General features: G+C 66.0%; 3 protein-coding genes across 8 annotated transcripts; 2 read left to right on the top strand and 1 right to left on the bottom strand.

Moving 5' to 3' along the window:
* Positions 1–106: 106 nt before the first annotated feature.
* NAPRT (nicotinate phosphoribosyltransferase) lies at positions 107–3,544 on the top strand. Of its 5 annotated transcripts, none has more exons than XM_021688505.1 (13): positions 107–340; positions 549–676; positions 771–853; positions 1,120–1,250; positions 1,358–1,473; positions 1,676–1,872; positions 1,953–2,093; positions 2,400–2,484; positions 2,581–2,661; positions 2,753–2,855; positions 2,939–3,093; positions 3,195–3,302; positions 3,383–3,544. In XM_021688505.1, the coding sequence occupies exons 1-13, from the start codon at positions 112–114 to the stop codon at positions 3,443–3,445; spliced, it is 1,620 nt and encodes a 539-aa protein (XP_021544180.1). In that variant the 5' UTR covers positions 107–111; the 3' UTR covers positions 3,446–3,544. The 5 variants fall into 5 exon arrangements, with proteins under 5 accessions (XP_021544180.1, XP_044770247.1, XP_021544182.1 ...); XM_044914312.1 differs by having other exon boundaries at positions 107–337; positions 2,939–3,054; positions 3,383–3,489; XM_021688507.2 differs by having other exon boundaries at positions 107–337; positions 3,383–3,489.
* Positions 3,545–5,259: 1,715 nt separating this feature from the next.
* Positions 5,260–10,695, top strand: MROH6 (maestro heat like repeat family member 6). 2 transcript variants are annotated; one of them, XM_021688504.1, is made up of 14 exons: positions 5,260–5,557; positions 5,664–5,816; positions 5,976–6,130; positions 6,709–6,841; positions 7,007–7,191; positions 7,278–7,415; positions 7,515–7,629; positions 7,739–7,882; positions 7,958–8,131; positions 8,298–8,465; positions 8,707–8,826; positions 9,081–9,183; positions 9,292–9,357; positions 9,866–10,695. In XM_021688504.1, exons 1-14 carry the CDS (start codon positions 5,312–5,314, stop codon positions 9,895–9,897), a joined length of 1,932 nt encoding a protein of 643 aa, XP_021544179.1. In that variant the 5' UTR covers positions 5,260–5,311; the 3' UTR covers positions 9,898–10,695. The 2 variants fall into 2 exon arrangements, with proteins under 2 accessions (XP_021544179.1, XP_021544178.1); XM_021688503.1 differs by having other exon boundaries at positions 9,487–10,695.
* Positions 10,696–13,076: 2,381 nt separating this feature from the next.
* On the bottom strand, positions 13,077–17,348 carry GSDMD (gasdermin D). The gene is made up of 11 exons (XM_021688730.2): positions 17,240–17,348; positions 16,017–16,238; positions 15,661–15,853; positions 14,961–15,129; positions 14,716–14,818; positions 14,486–14,548; positions 14,165–14,230; positions 13,874–14,049; positions 13,648–13,789; positions 13,478–13,551; positions 13,077–13,319 (listed from the first exon to the last, which is right to left on the bottom strand). Exons 2-11 carry the CDS (start codon positions 16,231–16,233, stop codon positions 13,077–13,079), a joined length of 1,446 nt encoding a protein of 481 aa, XP_021544405.1. The 5' UTR covers positions 16,234–16,238; positions 17,240–17,348.
* Between the last annotated feature and the right edge of the window lie 691 nt (positions 17,349–18,039).

Here is an 18,039-nt window from a genome sequence, read left to right as displayed (position 1 = left end):
GCGATAGTTGCCCTGCCAGGGGGCGGGGCCCCGGTCAGACGGCGGGCGGGGCGTCACGGGGGCGCGGGGCGGGGCGCGGGGCGCGGGCCGGAGTCCGGGCGCCGGAGCGGAATGGCGGCGGAGCAGGACCCCGAGGCGCTCGCGGCGGCTCGGCCGCTGCTCACCGACCTCTACCAGGCCACCATGGCGCTGGGCTACTGGAACGCGGGGCGGGCGCGGGAGCAGGCGGAGTTCGAGCTCTTCTTCCGGGGCTGCCCGTTCGGCGGCGCCTTCGCCCTGGCCGCGGGGCTGCGCGACTGCGTGCGTTTCCTGCGCGCCTTCCGCTTGCAGGACGCAGGTAGCTCCACCCTAGCCCGGCCAGCCCCCACGACCCTGCTAGACACCTGCCACCTAGACGCGTCTTTCCCTCCCCCACCCCCCGCCTGAGAGCCCCGGACCAGAGTCCCCCATGGCCCAACAGCCTCCCAGGACCCCCGACGGTCCCAGCCCCGACGAGTCCTCCACGGCCTGCGCCAGCTCCAGCCAACGAGGGCCTCTGTCACTCCCAGACGTGCAGTTTCTGGCCTCGGTGCTGCCTCCCGACACGGACCCCGCGTTCTTCGAGCACCTTCGTGCCCTCGACTGCTCCGATGTGACGGTGCGGGCTCTGCCCGAGGGCTCCCTCGCCTTCCCCGGCGTGAGTTGCAGGGTGAGCGGGGGGCAGAGGGCGTGGGCCCGAGCGTGCCGGGCGGCGCTGAGCTGACAACTGCCCCCCCACCACCCCGCGGCAGGTGCCCTTGCTGCAGGTGTGCGGGCCGCTCCTGGTGGTGCAGCTGCTGGAGACGCCCCTCCTCTGCCTCGTCAGCTACGCCAGGTGGGGCCCCGCCCGGGTGGGACCCCGCCGGCCTGGAGGCAGACCCGGGGGAGGAGCTGGGCCCCGGGACGACGAGCGGGGACTTCGGGGGGGGGGGGGGGCGAGCCGTTGGGATGGGGAGTGGTTCCAACCAGGAAGCGGAGCGCGGGGCCAGGGCTCTGGAGAGGGGCCTCCCGCGCCCACTGTGGAGGGCCGCGAAGGGGGCCCAGGTCCGCGGTGACTTCGTGACCCTCACCGCAGGTCCCCTGCTCCCTTGTCCCCGACAGCCTCATCGCCACCAATGCTTCGCGGCTTCGCCTGATCGCGGGTCCGAAAAAGCGGCTGTTGGAGATGGGGCTGCGGCGAGCCCAGGGCCCGGATGGGGGTCTTACCGCCTCTACCTATAGCTACTTGGGCGGTAAGAGCCCGAGGAGGGAGGCAGGGGCCGGGGAAGGAGGACACCCACCAGACGCCCTCCGGCCCCGTCTGATGCCCATCTGACGCCCTCCTGACCCCCTGGCTCAGGCTTCGATGGCAGCAGCAATGTGCTCGCAGGACAGCTGCGGGGTGTGCCCCTGGCCGGAACCCTGGCACACTCTTTCATCACTTCCTTTTTGGGCACTGAGGTGCCCCCCGACCCGGTCAGTACCCCTCACGCCCCCGCTGCGCTCCAGAGGGCAGACCCCACAGCTAGTCCTTGCCCACCTGAGCCCCCGGCAGGTAGCCCCAGTGCTGGGAAGCTGGTAGTGCTGGCCTTACCCCTGCTCAGACCCTCAGCCGGCGGTCAGCCAGTCCTCACCCTGCACTATGGGCTGCCCAGCCTTCACCGACCCCTTTCCGTAGATGTTGGCTCCAGCTGCCAGTCAGGGCCCCAGGGTGGATCTGGCTGCTTGTGCGGAGGCATGGCTGGATCGCGTGTGTGCCCATCTGGGACTGGGGGTGCAGGAGCCCCACCGGGGGGAGCGGGCAGCCTTTGTGGCCTATGCCCTGGCTTTTCCCCGGGCCTTCCAGGGCCTGCTGGACACCTACAGTGTGCAGAGGTGAGGCCTAGGTCCTCCCCTGGGTGGGCTCTGCAGAGCAGCTGTGGCCCCTCACCGACCCTTCTCTTTCCTGCTGGCAGGAGCGGTCTTCCTAACTTTCTGGCAGTAGCCCTGGCCCTGGGGGAGCTGGGCTACCGAGCAGTGGGTGTAAGATTGGACAGTGGTGACTTGCTGCAGCAGGCCCAGGAGATCCGCAGGGTCTTCAGGAGCATTTCGGCCCAGTGAGTCCCCTGGGACGGGTTATGCCTACTGAGAGAGCCTGTTGGGGGGCAGGAACGTTGGGATGGGGGAGAGGAGAGAGCAGTTTGTCCCTCCCAAAGTGAGGAGATCTGATCTGGTTGCTACCGCAGCAGAGACATTGGGACCTTGGCAGGGAAATCAGGGGTGGGTTCACCCAGGGGCTCATAAGCAAAAGGTCAAGACCCATGTGGCTGAAGGCAGATTGTCAGGTGGTGGGGGGCATGCGTACCTGGAGAGGGAGAGTGACCAGATGCCTCAGGGGATATCTGAGGGGCTGCCCATCACAGGTTCCAGATGCCCTGGCTGGAATCGGTCTCCATCACCGTCAGCAACAACATTGACGAGGAGGAGCTGACCCGGCTGGCCCAGGAGGTGGGGCGGGCAGGGGCAGGCCAGAGGGGGGCCAGGAGGGCCCCGGGCCTGCCGACGTCAGCTAGGTTCAGTGCCACCTTCTCTCTCCTCGTTCAGGGCAGTGAGGTCAACGTCATTGGCATCGGCACCAATGTGGTCACGTGTCCCCGCCAGCCTTCCCTGGGCTGCGTCTATAAGGTGGGGATAGGATCTGGGACCCAGTGGGGTGGGCCGGAGGGATCGGGGTTGGGGGAGAAGAGTCCGGCAACCCCAGCACATGTGTCTGCAGCTGGTGTCTGTGGGAGGCCAACCCCGAATGAAACTGACCGAGGACCCCGAGAAACAGACGCTGCCTGGGAGCAAGGCTGCCTTCCGGCTCCTGGGTGCTGATGGTGAGGTCCCCCCACGCCTCCCGCTCCTCGGCGGTCCTTCTCCCGTCCCCAGGCCCCCCGCTTTACTCTTTGCACGCACGCAGGGTCTCCGCTGTTGGATTTGCTGCAGTTGGCCGAGGAGGCACCGCCGCGGGCTGGCCAGGAGCTCAGGGTCTGGCCTCGAGGGGCCCAGGGAGCCTGTAGAGTGAGGCCTGCCCACGTGGAGCCCCTGCTGAGGCTCTGGGTCCAGCAGGGACAGGTAGCCGCTTCCACCTGCTCCCTCAGTCTGCTCCTTCACCCTGAGTTCCCTGGCCCCTGACCCTGACCACTGCCCCACCCCTGCCTTCCCTCTTCCCCCAGCTGTGTGAGCCCCTCCCATCTCTGGCCGAATCTAGAGCCTTCGCGCAGCTGTCCCTGAGCCGTCTGAGCCCGGAGCACAAGCAGCTGCAGCAGCCTGCACCATACCGGGTGGGTGCACGCCCATGTGGTCAGCTTGCCTGCGTCCCTCCGTGCCTACGGCCACCCGTCATCCTCTCTTCCTCCTACAGGTGGCGCTGTCTGACAAGCTCCAGGCCCTGGTGGCCAGACTGCGGGCAGGAGGGTCCTCCTGAGCACTGTGCTGGGGCTGCCTGAAATCAACATGAGTCACTCACTGTCCTGCACAGCTTGTCATGTGTCTTTTCTTCACCCAGCCTGCCGCTCACTTGACCCCCAGGGCCTCCAAGGGTGGGCTGGACTCAGGGATCAGAGCCTGGGTGCACGCCCCCTGGGGGAGGCCCAGGCTCTGCCCTGGGGAGCCGGGGAGGCTGCCCTTTGCTGGGGTCTGAGAGTGGCCAGGCACCAGGCCAAGGCTGGTAGTCGGAGGCTCGTGCAGCTGACTGTGGGGCCAGATCTGAGGTTGGACGGGACAAGGCTCTGGGGAAAGGGAGGCTGATAGTGCCCACCTAGGAGTTGGTGGGGTTCTTGCAGGAGGCTGGGGAGGGGGAGCCAGGGGGTGGGGTTGAGGTCCCAGGAGGAGGGTCTTGGGGATCTCCTGTATCCAAGCATGGCCCCAGACCCCACACCAACCAAGGGCAGTGCCCCGGAGGAGTCAGTGGGACTCCTCAAGCCTGCCAAGCCAAGAGAAGCCCAGGTGTCCCTGGCCGCTGCAGCGGGACTCTGCAGGACTCTGCCACTGGGCGCTGTGCTCCTGGGCTCCACCATCTGTCATGGGCTCAGCCAGGCCTGACCCGGGAGCCTTACGAAGGGACAGGAAGTGGCATTAGAGCCAGTGAAGAAATGAATGGTGCTGGGCTGGTCCTGCCTCTGTGGGCACAAAGCTAGTCAGGTTTCTGCTGGCTTTGGCGACTCAGGCTCCACAGAAACCACTCGGCAGAGCTGTTCTCAGTCATGTGGGGCGGGGGGGCCGGGCCTCTTGGATCCAGGCAGCACAAGGGGGCAAGCGCAGGCAAGGGCGTGGAGGGCTGCTGGCTTCCTGCGGTGCTTCCTAAAACACTTCCGCCTCTTCAAGTGTCTGAGCAGACTGGCTCTTCTGGATCCCAAGGCTTAGTCAGGCTGGGTAGTGCCCTGTGTCACCAGTGAGCATGACAAGATTTGGGGCAGAGACCTGGTCAGGCCAGCTCTGGGGAGCAGGAGGCTTGGAGAGATACAGACTCACAAACACCCACATGGCAGAATACAGGCCTCAGGTACCCCCACAGGTCCACCACTTCTCAGCTGTGCCCTTCCTCTGTGCCAGGACCCAGGAACCCTGTATTCCAGTGTTGGGTGCAGGGGGCATCTCAGAACGGGCCAGGACCCAGAAGGCCCACCCCGACGTATGGCAGCAGGGGCACTCCTCTCGCCTCTGCTCCAGCCCAGGCCTGCCTGAGCTCAGAGGTGGTGACACCTTTCTCAACCATCCTCATCCCCAAGATGTCTGGCTGGGTCAGAATGCAGTGGGGACAGCCCAGCTCCTGGCCCCAGGCCCTGCCTGGACCCAGCTGCTTCTTTAGGGCTGAATCAGGCAGGGCCTTAGCTCAGGGTTGGGCCCTGACTTCTGGACCCTGGACCGTGCTGGGGTCTCCTCCGGGCTGTCCACACCTGCTGGGGGTCTCCCCGCCCAGAGGGGTTGGAGGTCAGGGTGAAGCGTCCTTCTCCCCCTCTTCTTGCAGATCCACCATCCCAGGGATCTCATCATCCCTTCCCAGGGCCTGGTGGGCAGAGCAGACCCCACACACTCCAGCTGCAGGCTGGTACTCCCTGCCAGCAGCAAGGGCACGCAGGCCCCTTCCCGGGCCCCACACCTGTGGGTGCCTCTGTGGCACGCCCCAGCCCCCACACAGGGAGAGCACGAGCACACACGCATGCGCCACCACGCCTTCCCTGGTCCTGCCTGCCCTGGGCCAGCTTCTAGGTCAGGCCGGGGCACGACTTCCTGGGAGAACCGGCGGCAGGCGCTACGGGCTGGATCCAGCCACTCGCGGTGTGCGGTGGCCATGGCTTTGGGTGCGTGGGGCCGGGCCCAGGGGGGCCCTGTGGGGGCTCTAACCCTGACAGCTCTGGCTGAAGGGATCCAGGCTGACCAGGGGCAGACCCCGGGTCGCTCTTCCCTTGGCCCTCAGCCGGAACACGGGCTTGAACCCGAGGTGGAAGCTGAGGGTGCAGCTGCCATCCCCACGGCTGGCAGTGAGGCCTGCTCCCTGCCCGGCAGGCAAGAGCCGGCCCCCGAGGGGCCCTATCAGGTGAGCAGGGAGGGAGGCTGAGGGGACCACACGGAGGAAGCGGGGGTGCTGGGGAAGAGCGTTGGGAGAGCCAAGGGGACTCTACATCCCATCCACCCTGCCCTAGGACCCCCAGAGTCCCTGGGAGGAGGGGGCCCTTGCCGACCTGGCGGTGTACACGGCTGCCTGCCTGGAAGAGGCTGGCTTTGCGGGGACCCAGGCAACTGCGCTCACGCTGTCCTCGGCTCTGGAGGCCCGGGGGAAGCGTCTGGAGGACCAGGTGAGCCACCACCCTGTCCCTGCCCCCCCGAGCTCCCGCTGTTGAGTTCCAGGGCTGGGGGCTGGGAGTGAGCACCTGCCAAGCACACTCGCTTCGGGCTGCACCTGCCCCGTGGGGGTGCAGAGTGGTGCACCGCAGCCATCTGCTCCGCCCCGCCAGGTGTACGCCTTGGTGCGGGGCCTGCGGACACAGGTGCCCAGCCTGGCCGAAGGGAGGCCCCGGCGGGCGGCCCTCCGGGTGCTTAGCGCGCTGGCCCTGGACCATGCTCGGGAGGTGGTGTGTGCGCTGCTGCCAAGCTCCCTGCCCCCGGACCGGTAACCTGCCTCCCCCAGGCCAGCAACCACGTCCCTGAGGCCCCCACGCAGCTTCCTTCCCCCTTCCTGATGTGCGGTGGAGGCGAGCCCGGGGGTGGGGGGAGATGTGGAGGGGGCAGAGCCTCCAAATTCCCACCGCTTGACTCCTGTCCTCCATCCACTCCCCACCCCTCTCGCCTGGGGTCCCTGGCTTGGGGGGCCTGCTTTCTCCCCGCCCAGGTCACACCAGGAGCCCAGCCTGGGGCTCCAAGGGGGGACAAGCGAGCTGGGTGGCTGCTTCTCCCCCACGCCGCTGGCTCTTTGGTCGGTCTGCCCGGGAGAAGTTATGTCGGGCCTTGCTCTGTACAGTGACTGTGTCTAATACCAGGTTTGTGGCCCCGCTGCTGGCCCCCCAGGACCCTGCGGGGCCCGCCCCGCCAGGCAGCTGCAGACAGTCTGCACAGCTGGCAATTGTTTTGTTTTTCTGGGGTTTGCGGGTGGAGTGCCTGGGGATGCTTTACCCCCTCCTTCCCATGCTGGAGTCCTCGAGGCCACCTCCCACCCTGACCTGGGACTCCCCACGTCGGACCCTGTCTCAGGTGCTCGTACCCCCAGCCAACAGCTGAGCTGTGGCGCAGCCTGAGCCGGAATCAGCACGTGAATGGGCAGGTGCTGGTCCAGCTGCTGTGGGCACTGAAGGATGAAGCCAGGCCCGAGCTGGAGGCCTTGGCGGTAGGTGATGAGCCAGCGCAGCCGGGGGCCACCCCCAGGGCTGAGGGGGTCGGAGAGTCTGGCCCCAGGGGTGTGGGGGCAGCAGGCTCTCGCCGGAGCGTCTGAGGCTTTGTCCTAGCTCTGTCCAGGGCGCCCAGAGCCTGAGCTGGGCTGCTTGTTCCGCAGGCCACGCGGGCCCTTGGAGAGATGCTGGCTGTGTCCGGTTGTGTGGGTGCCACGCGGGGCTTCTACCCGCAGCTCCTGCTCGTGCTGGTCACACAGCTCCACCGGCTGGCGCGGCGCGGGCACTCCCCTGACACCCCGAAGGTGCGGGCCCCGTGGCGCCGAGGGTCCCCGCACAGCCACGCCAGGTGAGGGCCCACACCGGAGGGCAGCCAGGGCTGGGCCTCTGCTCTTCCAGCCCTCCCCACGCACTTGCTCCCTGCCCCCACCGCAGCTGCGCCGTGGAGGCCTTGAAGGCCTTGCTCACCGGGGACGGTGGCCGTATGGTGGTCACGTGCATGGAGCAGGCCGGAGGCTGGAGGAGGCTGGTGGGAGTCCACAGCCACCTAGAAGGCGTCTTGCTGCTGGCCAGGTGCTGGAGGGGGTGCTGGGGAAGAGGCCGGTCGGGTGGAGGCTTCTCGAGGGGCGAGGCGGTACGAGGAGGGAGCACCCCCACTTCCGCCCCATCCAGGGCCATGGTAGCATACGCGGACCACCACCTGCGGGGCCTGTTCGGGAGCTTGTTGCCGCGGCTGCGCAGCCCCGACGACACGCAGCGCCTCACGGCGATGGCCTTCTTTACCGGGGTGAGCCTGCTTCCATGTGGGTGGTGAGGGGCGCCCGTGGACCTGGCCCCTAAGCAGCGCTGCCGGCGTGGGGGCCTCGAGCACGCTGACCCCGGGGCCCCTCTCTCAGCTGTTGCAGAGCCGGCCCACAGCAAGGCTCTTGCGGGAGGAGGTCCTCCTGGAGCGGCTCCGGGCCTGGCAGGGCGACCCCGAGCCCACCGTGCGCTGGCTGGGCCTGCTGGGCCTCGGCCACCTCGCGCTGAACCGCGGGAAGGTGAGGGACCGGGCTGGGGCGGGGGTACCTGGGCGGGGGCCGCGAGGGGCCGCCCACGAGCCGCTGCCCCCGCAGGTGCGGCACGTGAGCAAGCTGCTGCCCGCGCTGCTGGGTGCGCTAGGCGAGGGCGACGGGAGGCTCGTGGACGCCGCGCTGGGCGCGCTGCGGAGGCTCCTGCTGCGGCCTCGGGCGCCGGTGCGGCTCCTGAGCGCCGAGCTGGGGCCGCGCCTCCCGCGGCTGCTGGACGACGTAAGCTCCGCCCCTCCAGGCCGCCGGGCGCCTCCTCACCGCGTTCCGCCCCATTCCTCCCCGCGCACCCCCACCCCCACCCGGCCCCCCGGATCAGCGCCAGACTGCCGCCCTCCCCTAGACTCTCCCGGTTCTTGGTCTGCCCTGACCGCGCCCTCCCACGCAGGCCAGGGACTCGGTCCGCGCCTCGGCGGCGGGGCTTCTCGGGACGCTGGTGCGGCGGGGCCAGGGCGGGCTCCCGGTGGGCCTCCGCGGCCCCCTGAGGAAGCTGGTGCTCCAGAGCCTCATCCCTTTGCTGTTGCGCCTGCAGGATCCCAGCCGGGACGCTGCTGAGGTCAGCTGCCCCCCAAAATTGCCCCACTGCTGTCCCCATCGAGCCCTACCCATTCCCACCCTGTGTGTCTCCTAAGATGAGAGGTCAGGGATTTCTACAAGGACCTCGGGTGCCAGTGTCAAGGGCTCCCGGTTCCTGGTCTTTCCTGGACCACTTGCTCTGGCCTCTTCCACCCCTCATCCACCCCAGCTACCTCTTGCCGCTTTCTGGACCCTAACCCTGCTCCCTTCCCCTGTCGTAGAGTTCAGAGTGGACCCTGGCCCGCTGTGACCAGGCCCTGCGTTGGGGCCTGCTGGAGGACGTGGTCACTGTGGCCCACTACGACAGCCCTGAGGCCCTAAGCCGCATCTGCCGCTGCCTGGTCAGTAGCGGAGGACAGTGACAGCGATGGGGTGTGGTCAGCTGCCCACTTGGTCCAGTATACACCAGGGCACTCCTGCCAAAACTGAGTCTCCTTGCTTTCCCAGCCAAGGTGGTGGCAGATCTAAGACCTCAGGCCCTGGTGCCTTGCACTGGGGGCTCCCCAGGGGACCCCAGGCCCTGGGCTTGCGTCTGCCACCTCCTCTTCATGTGGGATGGGTCCTCCTGCACGGTCTTAAACCCATCTGCCCCCAGGTTCAGCAGTGCCCAAGTCACATCCCCAGCTTCCTGAGCCAGACCCAGGGCTACCTACGGAGCCCACAGGACCCCTTGCGCAGGGCAGCTGCTGTGCTCCTAGGTGAGGCGGTCCTGGTGTCTGTCCCTCGAGCTCAGAGCTCTGGGAGCTGGACCAGCCCTTCCCTGATGGGGGCCTGGGGCCAGCGCTCACAGGCATGTCTTGGTCCAGGTTTCCTCGTCCATCACACCAGCCCCGGCCGCGTCAGCCAGGACCTGCTGGACTCCCTGTTCCAGGGTAAGGACCCAGCTTGCTCACCAGGGTATGGGGTCCTGGAGAGGCTGGGGGCGCTAGGATGGAGTGGATGGGAATGGACTGGGGTTCTGAGAACCCTCCGACCTTGCCTGAGCTGCCCTATCCCTGCAGAGCTGGGGCAGCTGCAAAGTGACCCAGAGCCCGCCGTGGTCGCCGCGGCTCACGTGTCCGCCCAACAGGTGGCGCTGCTGGCCCGCGCACAGGCCCGGCCCCGCCGCCTGCGTCAACTCCGCCCAGGCCTCTGGCACCACACCCGGCCCCTGCCAGTCTATGCCAACAGCCCATTCCAGCCCCGGAGCTTCATAGGCCGCTGGGGCTGCCTGGGACCTGGCTGAGCCTGACCCCGAGCCAGCCCGGAGGGTACCTGGGGTCCCAGTCCGACAGCGCACTGCTCTGTGGCCAGTCCTGGCAGGGGCAGGTCTGCAGAAGAGGTCCGCTTGAGGGCCGCCCTGGGCCTGGTACTGGATGCACACAAACCCTCCCTCTCTAGGAACACACCGCCACGATGGCCACGTGACCTAGGACAGCCGCGCCTTCTGTCCGAGCACCATCTTGCCCTCGGCCCCCCCCCACCTCTTGCACCCATGGGTCCATCTGTCCCCACTTGGGCCTGTTGCTCTCCCAGCTCCCTGGAGTGTGCCCCGCGTTCCCAGCCTGGATGGCACCTGGCCTCCCGAGCTGGGGTCCGGTGAGGGACACCGTGAAACTGGTCCGACCCTGCGAGCTGGCGCCATGATAGGCTGCCTGCTTCCCGGGTCTTTGCGCACAGCCCGGCTCAGCCTCCCCTGCCTGTCCGGGCTCTCCTCCCCAGCAGCCCATCGTCCCCCATCACGTGTCCCACTCCTCACTGGCCTGGCCCCATCCCCCCACACCCCCACTCCTGGGCATCGTGTTTTCCCCAGATTTCCCTCTGACTTCCCCGCTGGAGGCTTGGGTGACGCTGTGATTTCAGGCGTGAGGTGCCGCCATCTGCATCCACTAGATGAGCCCTCGGCTGGCTCTCCGGCGCCCTGCCCGGGCTTGAACGAGGATAGCATGACTGCACCTGCTGGGAAGAAGCCTCTCTGGGCCCTAGTGGGCTTCTCCACCCAGAATGCCTACCTTGAAACGTTCTCTTGCCTTTCAAGGCCCACCCCCCAAAGCCATCTCCTCAGAGAGGCCTTGGCTCACACAGTCTCTTGGAGGATTAGGACCAGTCCCCCCAGTCTGGGGACCCCTTGGGGTCCTGCCTGCCCTCTGTGAAAAGTGTTTAAAATAAACACAGATTGGATTAAAAGGGTTTGGCGTGTGTCTGGGGACTGGGTCTGGGCCAAGGATGGAGTCCTGATGACCTTGGCCTGCTACAATATCCAGCTCAGGTTGGGATTATAGATAAGGCAGAGTGTAGCCAGGAATAAGGGTCAGCCCGCTGGGCGGGGTTAGAGTCAGGATGGTTCAGGGTCCAGGTTTATGGCCAGGGTCAGGCAGGGTTTTGCCTGAGACAAAGAGAAAGCTCAGGAGCTCAGGCAGGAAGGAGGTTAGGTCTCTCTAGGCCCAAGCAGGGTCAGGCCAAGGGCATGGCTCTGTGTGGAACCAGGGGCATGGTTTGGTGTATTAGTTTAGACCCTCCAAGGCAGACGTCAAAACAAGATTAAGCTACAAGAAGAGGCCCTCAGACTCCCGGGAAGGATGGGAGGGGGAAGGAAAGGATTGTTTGGGGTGTCCTGGGAGGCTGTGCTGGCCTGGGGGCTCTCAAGCCAGTCACCCATCCAGGAGGACCGCAGCTCCCAGGATGGGGGTGCTGGGTAGGGCTGGGTCTCCCTCTTCAGTTTCTCTCCAGGCAGCTGGTGTGTGCGGGGAGCATCCTCAGAGCCCCTGATTTGATCTGGGCCCGAAGCTGGGCCGAGCAGGGGCCTCATGCTCCTCTCAGTGATGGTCCCTGAGGGCAGAAGCAAGCCCGGCCTCCCCACAGCTGCAGCCTGGGAGCCAGAACCTGGGGTGAGTGTTCACTGCCCACTGCCGTCACCAAGCAGAGCACGGCTGGGCAGTGATGCCCTCTCGGAAGGAGGTCCCAGGCTCAGATGAAGGCTTGGGCATGCAGCACCCGGCCCCTTCTCGCCCCACCTCCGTGCTGCCCACACCCCACCCGGTGACCAGGAGTGCAGGCTGTCTCTTGCACAATGCATCTGCCGGCTCATGGTCGTGTGTCCACCCCCACCTTGCTATGCCCCCTCCCCCGCAGTACCTGCAAGCCCCGCTGGACTGCCTGGCCACCAGGTGTGAGGTTCATCAGAGTTCATGTGGCCCGAAGGCCCGGAGTGTGGCTGCGCTCTGGGAGAGTGAGTCTTCTCAGGGACTTCTCTGCTGCGCTGCCCCGTCCCATGGCCATGCCTCGGCCCTGTGTGTGGGTGAGTGTGTCCAGCCTGGGGGGTCTGCCCGCACAGGGCCCGCCGACCTGCTGCTAGGGTTGGACCACGCTTGCTGCCCTGGTCTCAGTGCTCTCAGGGCACTCATGGCCTTGGAACCTGAGGACCAATGGTCCGACGCTGCAACTGGGGCTTGGTGGGACCACCCAGGGCCCGCCTTCTCCCCTGCCTTGAGGGTGACCTCAGGGCCCAGGGGCTCCTGTTTCTCGAACACTTCCTAAGACTGGGCTCTTGCAGTACTGCTCGTTCACCTTGGTTTGCCTTTCAAGTGCCCCCTGACGGGGGTTCCCAAAAGAGAAGTGTGGGTCCTGGGGACGTCAGACAGGCCTGAGGGGCATCGAGCTTCTTCCTGCAGTGTGTAGCCTGGATTGGGGACGTTTGGGGTGCAGTCTGCCTTTGTTCTGATATTAATTTCGCTCTTGGGCTGGGATGCTAGATATTCTCCAGGGCTAATGTCCCAGCTCCCGCCGAACCTACCTCCGTCCGTCCTCTTTGGTGAGGCCTGAAGCCGCTTGTCAGTGACGGAACCACCCCTTCCTCCACCTTCCAGCACGCAGAGGAAGGCTGACTGCAGTTCCCACCAAGGAAAAGCAGATTTCCCGGCTGTGCACCTTCCTGGAGACGCGGCCACGTCAGTCACCACCTGGGCCTACGCTCGGGGCCGCCTCTGCCACGGGCGGCTGAGGCCCGCTGAATGCCCAGGGATCTGCAGCTCGGGGGCCAGGAGCTCCCGCGTCCAGCGACGGACTCTCAGCTTTGAGCCGAGGTGTTCGGACGAGACCTGACTGTTCAGACGAGGTCTCTGGCGTGGGTCACTGCCTGTCCAGGAGCCTCCGCACAGCCCCAGGAGAACAGGTCTGTGCTTGTCAGCCTCACCTACTCTGGTCCCCTCTGCAGCCCCAGTTCTCGAGTTCCCCGAGATAGCTGCACACTGTCCCTGTTCTTTCACAGGCCAGCCCGCGGGGGAGGGGCCGGGGCCCAGCCACATGGCTGGTCTCTCCAGAGTGGCCAGGTCCCAACACAGGGCGGCCCCCTTCGCCCCATGGCACCACAGCAGCGAGACCACTGAGGGGACACCTGTGCTCAGCCCCCTCCTGTGCTCCCTCCCCGGACCTGGGGCCCCCTCGGAAACTCGGTGAGCCATCTTTCCTTTGTACATCACATTTATTGGCTTTCCCCAACTCCCAGGATGAACTGGCTGCAGGTCGGGTTGGGCTCTCGGCCTCCCAGGGTTGGCAGTGGGTGGGCTCCCCACCCCCCCACCCCGCAGAGCTGCCCAGGCGAGCAGGCTCCGCCCTAACAGCAGTCCTGGCTCAGGCCTAACAGCAGAGCCAGGCAGGCGTAGAGTGCACACGTGCGGCCCTGGGCCTGAGGCTCCCAGCACACCTGGGGAACGTCCACCTGCACCCCCAGGCCGCATTCCTCCAGCAGGACCCAGGCAGGTGCCTCTGGGTCCCAGCTGCTCCCCAGGAGCTCTTGTGGCAGGGACACATGCCTGCGCTCCTGCCAGGGGGTGCTCTGCTCCAAAACGCTCCCCACCTGCTAGAAAGGGGAGGGAGGGTGCCAGTGAGCTACCCTTCCCCCGCCTCCCCCCAGCATGCAGCACCTGCCCACATCACTCCATCCTAGGAGCACCTGGGGCCCCACACCACAGGCCCAGCCCCTTCCCCTGCAAGCTACAACCCGCGCTCTCTTACCAGTTTGAGCTGCCCGGACAGGCCTTCTGTCTCCAGCATCTCCACGAGCAGCTCATGCTGGCTCTCACTCAGCACTGGGGGGAGACTTCACCTAAGAGGGGGTTCCAGAAGGACCCGCTGGACAAGCCCATATCCCTGCCCCTCCCTGCCTCAGCCCAGGAGCCTCTCACCAGCTAGCGCTTCTACCAGGTAGAGGATGGGGCCGGCCAGGTGCGTTTCCAGCTCTCCGGAGCTCTGCACCAGGCACTCGAGGAGGGTGTCCACTGGACCATCCAGGGGGGCCACCGACCCACAGCACAGGCCCTGTTCCAGCTGGGGACACGTGGAGGGGCCGGTGAGTCCGGGGGGGCTGGGCGCAGGCCCCTCCCGTCCGGCCCAGTCCCCTGGGCTGCTCACCGTGTCCTCCAGGGTTTGCAGGGCTGGCTCTTCCCGAAGCACCTGCACCAGGCCTGCCAGCAGCCGCTCGCACAGTTCCTTGGACAAGCCCTGCAGGACCTGGGCCTGGGCTCCCACCTCTGCCTGCAGGCCCCGGAAGTCTCCCGTGACTGCCGACCAGTCCTCCGCAAACCCGTCTGCGGGGAGAGGGCCGGGACTGACCCTGGAGAGCCCTGGTTGGGAAGGGTGGACTCCCAGGGGGCAGAAAGGGGCGCCCACCCAGGTTCCCAGGGTTGTCAAGAAGGTACTGACCCGACTGTATTTTGAAGCATCCGGAGAGCAGTGACTGGCTGCCTGCGCCTCTTGTAAGCTGGTGGCCTGGGCGGGGCAGGTGAGTCAGGGCGGGGAGCAGGCCCTGGGCCTCCCAGTGCATCGCCACCAGCCCAACACCAGCAGCCCGGGCAGGGGTGAGGCTGGGCCAGGCCGGTGCTGGTGTTGCCTCAGAGCCCCCCCGGCCTGCGCGTGCGCGCGTGCACATGTGCGTTTACTCTCGCCACCGGTCCCCAGGAGCCTCCTGGCTGAGCCGGGCTGTGCAGGAGGCCCCAGTCCAGGTGGCGGGGGCACAGGCCTCACCTTTCTTGGGCAGCCCGAAGGTCCTCTGCTTCTTGTGCTTCTTGTCCCGGAAGAGGAGGATATCTGGCAGCCAAGTGGGAGCAGAGATGGGGGGCAGGTCGGCCAGTGACCCCAGCCTCTCCCTCACCCCCGGCCTACCGGGCTCCTCAGCCGCCCAGGACGCTGTGCAGCCGAGTGCCTGCCTCTGCCATGGGGCTTGGGCCCCAAGAGACACCCTAATTCCAGCTCACCCCAGTCTGAGTCAATAAGCAGCTGGGCCACCTGGAAGGCAAGGATGCTGCCTGAGGGGATGGTGACTGTCTTCTTCCGGCTCCGGTGGCCCTGGCCTTGGCCCTGAGGGATGGACGTGGGCTCAGGACTGGGCTCTGGGTCGTGAGGTTGGGTAGGCTGGGTGCTGGCGGGGGGGGGGGGGCTGCCCGGGGCACCCCCGCCTGCCTTCCCGCCCCCTGCCTGATCCATGGCCCATGCCGCGCACCTGCAAAGATATGGCTCCGAGCAGTGTAAACTGGCCAGAGCCCTCCTGCTTACGGGTCTGGGTGACCTTCACCTCCTTCTGCGTCTGCAGCACCTCCGTCACCACGAACACATCGTTCCCACAATTCCGCAGCTGCTGTAGGACCTTGTGCTCGGGCTGCCGCAGGCGCCTGTGGCAGGGGGTCGGCCTGGAAGCTGAGGGGGTGTGTCCTGCCCTCCCCAGCCCAGGGCCACACTGCCAGGGGGCTGACGCGCCCCAGGCACAGGACTCCCATTATTCCCTCCCTGGTGGCTCCCAGTAGTGTTCGTGGGGCCGGGAGGGACAAGATCCAGGATGCTGAGTGGACACCTGCAGACCCCTGGAGATACCCACCCCTCGGCCGGCCGCTTGTCTAGCTGCTCCTCCCTCCATTTGCCCCTCCCTGGATTCAAATTTCAAATCTCTACCCTGAACTAATGATCCTCCTCAGGCTGTCCCTGTGTCTGCTCTGCTCCACCCCAGCCCTCAGGAGGCAGTCCCCCATACCTCTGCAGCCGCCTTCCCTCTGCTGGGCTCAGCATGCCCCTGGGGACTGCCCCCCCGCCCCGGCCACTGTGCTGACCCTTGGCCTGGCACAGACACCCTGTGACTCCTGATACTCCGGGGTCGTGACCCAGCAGCTGCTTGGGGTTGGCAGGGCCCCACCCCCCGGGGGGCTCACCGCTCTTGCTTCATGGCGTCCCAGATGTTGGGGTCCACTTGCAGTGTACGCACGTTCATCGAGATGCTGAAGTTATCAAACACCGCCGCCCCACCTGCAAACCTCCCCTGTCCTGGGGCTTCCAGCTCCCCGCTGCCTTGCAGCTCCCCGTCCATGGAGTCGTAGATGTGGATGGGCGCACTTTGTTTCACAGCTAGAGCCAGACCAGAGCTGAGGCCCCGTCCTCCCGCCCGCCACCCGTCCCACCTGGGCAGAGGGACCTTTAAAAAGGCCCTGTCCTTTGAAACCAGAGAGCCCAGAAGCCCAGAGCAGACAGCAGGCTGGCCAGTTGCCTCCTCTCCCAGCAGGCGGGGTACCTGGTTCTGGGGTATCAGGCTCCAAAATGTCCCTGATGGACAGGTTGATGCTCTTGTAGCGGGGTTTCCAGAACCACGATCTCGAGAGCTTCCTTCCCAACAAGTAGTAGGGCTGGAAGCTGGTGGAGCTCCGCAGGCTGTCCACGGGGATGAGCTCGCCACTGTGGTCCAGCTCCCGGACCACACTCTTGATCACGCTCTCAAAGGCAGATGCCATTGCTCCTGAGGAGGACAGATGGGTCAGCCACGCTGCCCTCAGGGCTAAAAGAGCGGGGGATGGGGCAACAGTTGCTACTTGGATGCCTCCAATGACAGGGAGCTCTTTTCTCCACAGGCCGGTCCTGGGACACTCTGACGGTCAGAAAACTCCTGCTCCTGATCATTAGCACAGAAAGAAACCCAGTGTCTACCCTGCCATGCATTGCAGTGTCTCTCTGTGGGGCTGGGACGGCATTCGCACCATCTGTACCATGGCCAGAGTGCCCACAGGGAGCCCGGGAAAGCGCTGGGACTCTCAGAGCTGGGGGGGGGGGCAGCCCTCAGCCACCCCCAGAAACCTTTGTCACTTTGTCAGCCCAACAAGGCTTAGGGCCACTCCTGAAAAGCAGCCCCCGGGGGAGGGGAGGGCAAGGCAGGGGCCTCAGGGGGACCCCAGCCCAATGCTCTAGCTGCTGCAGCAGCCGCCTCCCTGGCTGAGGTGTTCAGAGGGCAGAAGAAGCAGGAACCACCAAGCTTCTGGGGACTTGGCAAGGGGCCCCCAGCAAGGTTCAGCCACAGCATCCCCAGCTTCCAGGTACGTCCTCTAGGGCTTTTTCTGTGCCCAGAGTTCCATGAGCCACCAGTCCAAGGCTGAGGCTTCAGGGACCAGAGGCCAAAGCAGGCCTGACCCAGGACACAGGAGGCCTGGGCCCCGGGCCACAGGAGGCGGGCTTTCCCAGCCATTCTGGTCAGTAGGAAACCTCTGAGCCTCCGTGCTGGTCTGAATTCCGAGTGGGCCAAGGGGTGCCTGGAAGGCACCCCCCCCGGCGTCAAGCCCAAGCCCAGATGGGCTTCCCAGAGGCCTCAGGCTTCCCTAAGTTGGTCTGGGATTGCGGGGAATCCTGGAAGGGTGCTGGGACCAGGTGATCCCCCAAAAGGGCTGGCATCACCCCCACTGAGCATGAGCTTCACCACCCCACCCCCCCGGCAGCAGGGAATGGCATTGGGCGCGAGGTGCAGCTCACCGTGACTGTCACCCCCGGTTCCGGGCCCACGACGGCAGTCAGGTCCACCCTGCAGACCCGAGTTGTACTGCTGCTCTGCTGGGGAGCTCTGAGTAAGTGCACAGGGCGGGCGCCCAGACCCAAAAGTGAAACTTCAGTCTAGTGACGCCCGGCCGGCCGGCACTCCCAGAAACGCCCCAGCCAGTGCACCCCGCGGGGCCCCTCTGCCCGCTCAGAGTGGGGCCCACCAGCGGCCCCAGCGCCCACAGCCTCCACCTCCAGCTGGTGGTACTTCCCGTGGTTTCCTGCTTTCAACTCAAGCCCATCAGACATTCCTCCAAAGGAAATGTGCAGAAGGTCAGCAAGCACCGCGAAGACGTTCACATCACGAACCAGCTGAGAGCTGCAAGCCCAACCCCGCTGAGAAGCGCCCCCACGCCCCACACCCCCTCTGCTGTCCCAGATCCCACCATGCAGGGGGGAGGACAGGGGAGGGGGGGGAGAGACTGGGGCCCCCGCAGGTTCCACAGAGAACCACCCTCAGCCTCACCCCTCCTCTCCTAGCTGGGCTCAAAAGAAATGAAAACATAGGTTCACACCAAAACCTGCCCGGGAAGGCTCACACAGCATTATTTGAAAAAACCAAAATGTAGAAACAACCCAAACGTCCATCAGCTGAGTAAAGGGCACGTGACATCCTCGGGAAGACCTAGGAGAGAAGGGCCGTCAGCCCTCGGAAGGCAGGAAGGACTGACGCGCTGCGACCCGAACGGGCACGGGTGGGCCTCCAAAGCAGCAGATCCATAGACAGTAGACGAGCG

This window comes from Neomonachus schauinslandi, chromosome 4 (assembly GCF_002201575.2).
Source record: "Neomonachus schauinslandi chromosome 4, ASM220157v2, whole genome shotgun sequence".
NCBI classification, from domain to species: Eukaryota; Metazoa; Chordata; class Mammalia; order Carnivora; family Phocidae; genus Neomonachus; species Neomonachus schauinslandi.
The sequence above is the reverse complement of the archived record's forward strand: the minus strand, read 5'-3'. Positions and strand labels throughout refer to the sequence as shown.

What these genes read in the sequence shown, in the direction of transcription:
- MROH6 (XM_021688503.1), top strand. Translation starts at nt 5,312, where the DNA reads ATGGCTTTGGGTGCGTGGGGCCGGGCCCAGGGGGGCCCTGTGGGGGCT. An exon ending in CCCCCGAGGGGCCCTATCAG is followed by an intron (nt 5,558 to 5,663) that starts GTGAGCAGGGAG and finishes ACCCTGCCCTAG; the next exon opens with GACCCCCAGAGTCCCTGGGA. An exon ending in CGATGGCCTTCTTTACCGGG is followed by an intron (nt 7,630 to 7,738) that starts GTGAGCCTGCTT and finishes CCCCTCTCTCAG; the next exon opens with CTGTTGCAGAGCCGGCCCAC.
- GSDMD (XM_021688730.2), bottom strand. Translation starts at nt 16,233, where the DNA reads ATGGCATCTGCCTTTGAGAGCGTGATCAAGAGTGTGGTCCGGGAGCTG. An exon ending in GACGCCATGAAGCAAGAGCG is followed by an intron (nt 15,130 to 15,660) that starts GTGAGCCCCCCG and finishes CCCCTGCCACAG; the next exon opens with GCGCCTGCGGCAGCCCGAGC. An exon ending in TCGGAGCCATATCTTTGCAG is followed by an intron (nt 14,819 to 14,960) that starts GTGCGCGGCATG and finishes TCCATCCCTCAG; the next exon opens with GGCCAAGGCCAGGGCCACCG.
- NAPRT (XM_021688505.1), top strand. Translation starts at nt 112, where the DNA reads ATGGCGGCGGAGCAGGACCCCGAGGCGCTCGCGGCGGCTCGGCCGCTG. An exon ending in CCGCTTGCAGGACGCAGGTA is followed by an intron (nt 341 to 548) that starts GCTCCACCCTAG and finishes TGTCACTCCCAG; the next exon opens with ACGTGCAGTTTCTGGCCTCG. An exon ending in TTCAGGAGCATTTCGGCCCA is followed by an intron (nt 2,094 to 2,399) that starts GTGAGTCCCCTG and finishes TGCCCATCACAG; the next exon opens with GTTCCAGATGCCCTGGCTGG.